The sequence below is a fragment of the Macaca mulatta genome, chromosome 20 (assembly GCF_049350105.2).
Source record: "Macaca mulatta isolate MMU2019108-1 chromosome 20, T2T-MMU8v2.0, whole genome shotgun sequence".
Lineage (NCBI taxonomy): Eukaryota > Metazoa > Chordata > Mammalia > Primates > Cercopithecidae > Macaca > Macaca mulatta.
In genome coordinates, this window is record NC_133425.1 from 62992009 (window position 1) to 62999658 (window position 7650).

A 7650-nucleotide genomic window follows, 5' to 3' on the forward strand; every position below is an offset into this window, starting at 1 on the left:
CTGTCCAGGGAGGACCTTGGTAGGAGGTGAGTTCCCCCATACTGAAGGAAGAAAGGAGGGGAGGTGGCAGCCCAGGGCCCAGGCCTCAGCTCAAAGCACTGGCCACTGGGGGAGCTCCCACAGGGCCCTCCAGAAAGGCGGCAGGAGGAGAAGGCCCCAGCTCCTGTCCTGGCCTGACCCCTACTCCCCCTGCTTGCTCTACACTCCCCCTGCTTGCTCTACACTCCCCCAGCTCCCACCCAGCCTGGCGCCCTGCGAAGACCTTTGCTCTCCTGGGCCTGGGGCCAGGCAACTGCCCTCTCTCCGCCCCCAATCTGGCTGGGTCAGCTACAGGATGTGCACTGAGAAGAGACAGTCCCCTAACTCCCAACCATAACTGAGAGCCTCAAGCAAGGCCCACTTGCAGCTGCAAGCCAAGAGGCCCAAATGGACAGCCTCCTGCCCCCAACCCCACAGTGCTGACAGAGTAAGAGACCTCAGAGCTCACCAGAGCTTTGGGCCATGGTCTGCAGCCCCAGCCTGCATCTTTTCTACCCTGGACAGCACATACGCCTCCTGCCTATGAGGCCTCCAACATCTCACATACCCCAGAACCCATGCTGCATATGCGCCACCCCACAATACTCTAACTGCACCCCATCCAGCCCCAGTGTAGCCTTGGTGCTCCCTGAGACAGCCACCAATCCCCTGCCCCCAAGCTGAAGGATGCTTTTTTATGATCTCACTCCCTTTTGGACGGGAAGAAGGAGAAAAACACACCCAAGGCCCATCTTATCCAAGTGATCCCACAACCACTAGCATTACCAGCCCCACTGTCAGAGCAGATAAGGCCCAGAGAAGGCCAGCACCAGGCCCTATCACACCACAAAGCAGAGGAGCTCCCTGCCCCCATGGCCAGTGTCCACACACCTCCACCCATGGCCAGGGCCCCCTGCCTGGCTCTACACACCCCACCTAGTCTCATTTTCTCAGAGGGATCCCCACCAGCCAGTTTCCTCTTTTTCAACCTCCCACTCCTTGTGTCCCCCGCTCAGGGCATCTGTTTATGTGGGGGAAATGCTGAGCCTAGTAAAGGCCACTCACAATCACACCACCCCAGCCCCTTCAAGGCCCTCTTCAAACCCAAGCCAGGCCAATCGTGGGTGATCCTGTGCCAGGCCCAGCACTTTCCTTCCCGGGCTGGCTATAAGCTTGTTGCTGCTGCAGCCCTGTTTTTCTCTCTTGCCCAGTGAGGGGCAGAATCCTCTTTTTCAGGAGATGAGAGGCAGGACAGGCCTGGCAGAGATGAGGCTGGCCCAGCAGTCTGCCTTTCTCCCAAGGCTGAGGCCTTCGGCAGACAGGGAAATCCTCTTCCTCCTTGCCTGGCCTAAGCAGCTGCCTCCCTGCCCCCAGAAAGCCACTCCACCATTCCTCCCCTCATTTGGCCTCAATAGGAGGGAATAAGGTTCCAGCTGGTCAGTGTCTCCCTCCAGGGGAAGACAGCTGGGGAGTGGAGGGCCGGCTGCCCGCCAGGCCAAAGAGGCCCTTGTGGGGTGGGGGTGGGGCCATCTGTATTCCTCTGCCCAGAGGCCCTCCCTTGCCCTGTGCCTTCAAAACTCAGTTTGGGTCCACAGACCTCTTAGTTTGGAGTTGAGGAAACCACTTCCTCCAAGAAGCCTTCAGAGTCCCTAGCCAACCAACCCTGCCCCTCTGCTGTGCCCTTTGGTGCCACCTGCTGGAACAATATGGCTTCTCAACCCTGGGGGGCTGGTCTGGTGCTGGTGAGGCAGCCATGATGCCTGGGTACCCCTGCCAGCCTGTCCACTGCAGTCCCCAGCAGGGGCTCGGGTGAGCTGCTAGTGACAGTATCTGTACTCAGTCACATCTGGGTCCTAAAGAGCCCTGTGCAGGGTGGAAAGTGAACAGAAATATCACTGTTTCTGAGCCCTGTCCATGCCCTCAGCATACCACCTCTCAAGACTTAGTTTCTCTTCCATATCACGATAAGTGAGGGCCAGCCATGGTGGCTCACACCAGTAATCCCCGCACTTTGAGAGGCAGAGGTGGGAGGATCTCTTAGCACAGGAGTTTGAGGACAGCCTGGGCAACATAGCAAGACCTCATTTTTATTAAAAAATCAAAAAAATTAGCCACGTGTGGTGGCATGCACTTGTAATCCCAGATACTTGGAAGGCTGAGGCAGGAGGATCACTTGAGCCCAGGAGATCAAGGCTGCAGTGAGCTATGATCATGCCACTGCACTCCAGCCTGGGCAACAAGCAAGATCCTACCTCAAAAAATAAAATAAATAGAAGATGAGGGCGGGTGCGGTGGCTCACGTCTGTTATCCCAGCACTTTGGGAGGCCAAGGCAGGTGGATCACTTGAGGTCAGGAGTTTGAGACCACCCTGGCCAACAAGGCGAAACCCCGTCTCTACTAAAAATACAAAAATTAGCCAGGTGTGGTGGCACGCGCCTGTAATCCCAGCTGCTCTGGAGGCTGAGGCAGGAGACTCACTTGAACCTGGGAAGCGGAGCTTGCAGTGAGCGAGAATGTGCCACTACACTCCAGCCTGTGTGACAAAGTGAAACTCCATCTCAAAAAAAAAAAAAGAGAATATGAGTGAGGTGTGGCTCCAACAGAGATAATGAGCTCTAACCTGCTCATAAAAGTCCTGCCTCTCCCCGAGGCACAGTTGGGTCCTTCCACCTGGTCTGAGCCTTCTGGGCCTCACGGAGCTCCTGCATGCTTGACCCCAGGCCCAGGAAAAGAGTGGCAGTGCTGGCACTTCTTCAAGGCAGGAGCCAGGTCTAGCCCAGGACCCTGAAACCACAGCAGGCCTACAGCCCCCAACTGCAGAGTCCTGCCACGGACCCAGAAACAGTGACTGTAGATAGCAAAGACAGGAACTGGCCAGGGGAGTGGGGGCCAGAGGAACCTGATGCCCCTCTGTGACCAAGCAGGGCCCCAAGGTTGGGGTGACAGGTCCTGGAGAAAATCACAGATGTGCTGACAGGCTCATTAGGCATTTGAGGCCACTGTCCTGGGACAAAGCCTCTTTCCAGTTGCCCACTCCAGGCTGGTGGCACTGAGGCCCCTGACACAAGAGAAATATGGGCTCTCAGATCCCCCAGGTGGTTCAGGTTACCCATGCCCAGGCTCTGCCAATGGGCACCTGGGCTAGGCCCCCTCCAGGGAGGCTCACTCATTCAAAGACAAAGGCCTTTAAAGCCCACCTGGGACTCCCCAGAGGCCACACTCACTCCTCCCACAAGTCTCTCAGCTTCTCTTCCAGGACTGACTCTCTCAAGGGAAAACATCATGGAATGGCCCAGATCAAAGTCCCCTCCAAGGTCAAAAAATCCTGACAGACACTATCCCAAGTCTCACAGCAAGGTAATGACTGGGCTCGGGCACAGTGACATAACAACATGTTAGTGGCATGAAACTGAGCCAGATCCTCTCAAGAGCACATGACGACAGTCTACTTTAGGGGCCCTATCTCAATCAGGCTGTCAGCCCCATGCCAGACAGCTGCCTCTTTTCCAGCCACCTACTCTCTCCAGTGGCCTTTCTATCCCCACCTGATCCTGGAGTCCTCCCAATGCTGTGAAGCCACCTGTGAACCCCAGTTCCATTTGCTAAAGCTGCTCACAGTCCTCTCCAGGCACTGTCTATATTATCACTGGTACCACCCCACTGCATCCAGCCATCTCCCTCCCAGCCCCAGGCCTGACCCAGACCAGGTACTGGTTATATGTGCAGCTGAAGGCTGGCCAGGACCTACAAAAGCAGTGGACACTGTCTCACACGGAAGGACAGAGGCAGCCTCAGCCAGCTCCTGCTTTCATCACCTCCTGGCAGAAGCCTGCTCCAGCCAGCCTGGGGCAGCTCCAGAAGCAACTAAGAGGCCCTGAGGGATGGAGCTAAGGTGAACTCTGTGATGGTCCCAACCTCTGTCCCCAGCTGGGCCAACTTTGTGGGCAGTCAGGGCACTGTTCTCTCAGGTCTTCACACCCAGGACGGGGCCTCTCACTGATGCTTCTACTACCTGGAGGACTGTACTCTCCTCTCTGGCTACATTCCTCTGGGTTTTCTAGGGTAGCTTCCTCCTTCCCAGAGTGGGCACCACACCTGGAGGCTGTTGTGTGGGGCACAGAGCCAGGTGCACCATGCTCGCTACTCAGGACATGTATAGTTCCCTCAACCTAAAAACCCCCTATTCCAATGCTTCCTTTAAATGCTTTTCCCCTCAGCCACACTAGCCACCTCCTCAGGGAAGCCAATCGTGAGCCCCAGCCTGGGGGAGCTCAGGCCTCTATGGAAGACTTCACCCCTTCCTGCAGCACTCCACACACACACTGGAGATGACCTGCTGGGACAGAGTGGAGAAGGGAGAGTGGCCAGAGAGGTAGGAGTTAAGTCAGAGAGGCATCATGGGAGCAAAGAAATAGCTAGGTGACTGGGGGCTGGACACTGCAGAGTGGTCACACCTGGAGTGAAGGTGTGGGTCAGGGGTGGCTTTAGCCAGGGCCTTGTGGTGGAGTGATGGGACTGTTGAAAGCTCAAGGGATGAGGGAAAATGAGAGAACAGACAGTGAATGTAAAAGTTTAGGTCCCCTGAGATGGTTTTTAACTATTTGACCTTGCTTAGATACTGAAGAGAAGAATTTGGAAAGGAAGGTGCCTGCACGGACAGGAATGCAGATGAGTGGCCACTCAGCATCCAGGGAGTAAGGTGAGGGCACTCAGAACATTGGTGGAAGGATCCAAGAGAAAAGGAAGGGCGCTTCTGCCATTGGAATGGGCTTCAGGGGTGGGGGACAGAAGCAGCACTGGGAGGTATACGGGTTTCTACTGTCTTTGTGAAGAAGGTGGGCCATCTGCCCAAGAGGAGGCTGGGGGCAGGAGAGCAACAGTATAAGATGGGAAGGTGGTCTTTGCAGTGCTGGTGGGGTCTGCAGGGTGCTGAGTAGGTAAAGCCAGAGTCTGCCAGGCAGAAACAAGCTGAGGCTGGCTAAGAGGGTGAGTATGCATGCCTGGCAGCAAGGATGACCCCCCCTCCCCCAAGGCTGGCTTCCCCAGCTTTCCTCCCCGCAGTGGAGGTAGGGGGAGGGCGGCTCCAGACTGGAGGCTGCTGGGATTCCTCCAGGGCTGGGGGGCTGCCAGCCGGGTGGGACCATGAGTTGGGCGGCCAAGAGAGCTGCGGATGTTGGCAGAAAAGTGCTCGAATGATGGACCAGGGAACCTCAGCTGGGGAGGGCGGGAAATGAAGACAGAAGGGGTAGCAGGGGAGGAAGCAAGGCCTAGTGTCCCGCTGAGTCCGGAACCCGTGTCCCACAAGGGACTGAGAGTGGGCTGGAGGGCCAGAAGGCTGTGGGTAGAGAGGGTGCCTGATTCAGCAATTTCAGGGGTGGAGCAGTTCCAGGTGGTGACATGGGCCTGGGCAGCCATCAGTGGGGGTGGCTGAAGTGCAGAGCAGAGGAGGAAAGGTGCAGGTCATTGGAGATGACTAGGTCATGGACCAAGCAGACACAGGACCTGATGGGCTGACACGTGACTGCTGAGCTCCTGAGTGAGGGCAGGAGTGAGTGGCTGGCAGGACTGTAAGCCACAATCACCCATGAATGGAAGGGATGGGAAGCGGCAGATTCGGAGAGCCTGCCACAGGACAGAACTTGGCTGCTTTAAGCACCCTTGGTGCTTGCAGCCAACCTCTAGCAAAGAGCTGGCAGTTGTGCGGCCTCAGTCACGCTCAGACCCCTCTCCAGTTTCATGGCCTGGCAGGCTAAGACCAAGACAGGCCAAAGGCTAGCTGCACAGGCAGGTGGGCCGGTGGGCAGTGGGATGGGTGATATCTACCCTCTGACCATGGACATGGGGTCAGGCCTCCTCCAGCCAGCCTAGCTGGCAAGGCCAGAACATTCACCAGGAAGCTAAAGCAGCCTTGTGCAAACAAGTCTCAGGCTGGGCTCTGGCAATAAATGTACTGCTTCCTGGTATGTCCTCAGCTCTGGCTTTGCAGCAAGGAACACAGAGACCCAGGCCAGGGAATGATCAACAGATGGGGAGCTGCAATGTGACCCCTAATGTGGCACCACAAGAGATACCCCATTACCAGCCTCCTGCCCCAGTAGGTCCATGTTGGCATACTTTGATGGAGGCCAGGGCAGCAAGGAGGCTCTCAGGGAAGGAGGTCTGTGGCCAGGAGAGGGCCTGCTTCCTAGCTTGGGCATGTTCCCTGGCCCTTCAGGTGTCCCAGCCTGTGACTCCTGCCTGAGAATGGAGCCCTTTGGCTGCAGCACTTCCTTGAGCAAGTGGATCCTGGGCAAGTGGCTCCTAACTGCAGGGGATAAGAATCAGGCCAGGCAGCAGGCATCTAACTCTGTCTCTGCAGGGACAAGTGGGGCAGGTGTGCCAGGTCCCAAGGAGGACGGTGGAGGCACCATAATCAGGGAATGGTAAAAGCTAGACAATACTCAGAGAGTTCAGGGAAATGCTTCACATACTGCACACTCACATTCTGCCAATGCAGGGTACTCTCCTAGACGCTAGCTGCCGAGCATGCCTCTGCTCACCACCCCTATGGGGCAGCCACCTAGACTGGGGCTATTTCTTTGTCCACCAGGACCTGGCTCATGGCTCTTGGGACATCCCTGCAAAGGGACCCTCTCTACTTTCCTATGTCCACAGACATACATGGCCAGCAGAGACTGCCCAGTCCAGATGCCCTCCCCAAGCCTGCAGATCCCAAGGTCCTTTCCTCCACTCAGTTTCTCCAGGAGCGTGATGAAGGCAGAGCTGTGCCCAAGCGTCAGACAATGAAGAAGCTGGGGCAGCCAAGGGTCATATGAATGGGGGCCTGCCGACCTGAGTTCCTGAGGGCTTGTGTCAGAACTGAGAAAGGCAGCTAGACGTTCAGCCTGCTCCCCAACTGTACTCCGACCCAATCTCCCTGAGACCCAGGGCCATGGTCAGAGCAGACAGAGAATGGGCCTAAGACCTTGGCCTTTCAGAGCTCTGTCCATCGCCTGACACCTGACCCCTGGCATGGGGAGTGGGGCCTGGTGAGTGTTTTGTTTGGGTGCTGTAGGGTAAGAAAAAGGGCTCCCACCTTCCCAGGTTTCCCTACCCTAGTCTATGTGATTGAGGGAAGAGGCTTCATCCAGCACTACTGCGTGGGACACTCTTGCCTGCCCACCATATCTTCAGGCAGTAGTGAACATGCTGGTGACCCCACTTTATAGGTGGTGGCCTGGAGGTCCAGCGTTGTTGAATGATCACGCACACAATCAGGGAGGACTCTGAAAGCAGGGCCCCGTGACAGCTGGCCTGACAGAGCTGTCCTTAGCTCTGACAGCTGACGTAGGCACGAGGGCAGCTGGCCTAAGCCACACTGGGGCCGGCTCCTGCAGGTGTAACTATCCTGCCCAGGTAAGAGGAGAAGGCGCCACAAGGCACACTCACGTAATGAAGTCTAGGAAGCTGGCGAGTGGCTCATAGGCGTGGTTCCTCATGTGGCGGAACTCCACCACCATCTTCTCCTTGAGCCGGTCATCGATGACTGACACCGTCAGAGGTGATGCCTCGTTGGCCAGGAAGTTACCATAATCAGTGCTCTGCAGATGCAGTTTCAAGTCTGAAACCCAAGGGTAGGGGGTGAGGGCTAG

General features: G+C 56.7%; 1 protein-coding gene across 2 annotated transcripts in view; it reads right to left on the bottom strand.

Moving 5' to 3' along the window:
• ATP6V0D1 (ATPase H+ transporting V0 subunit d1) overlaps window positions 1-7650 on the bottom strand; it is a 44348-nt gene that overhangs the window by 8096 nt on the left and 28602 nt on the right. For both annotated transcript variants that reach the window (XM_015126401.3, XM_077984413.1), the window contains one exon: window positions 7448-7619. In XM_015126401.3, coding sequence (XP_014981887.1) covers window positions 7448-7619 — 172 coding nt within the window. The remainder of the gene's footprint in view (window positions 1-7447; window positions 7620-7650) is intronic.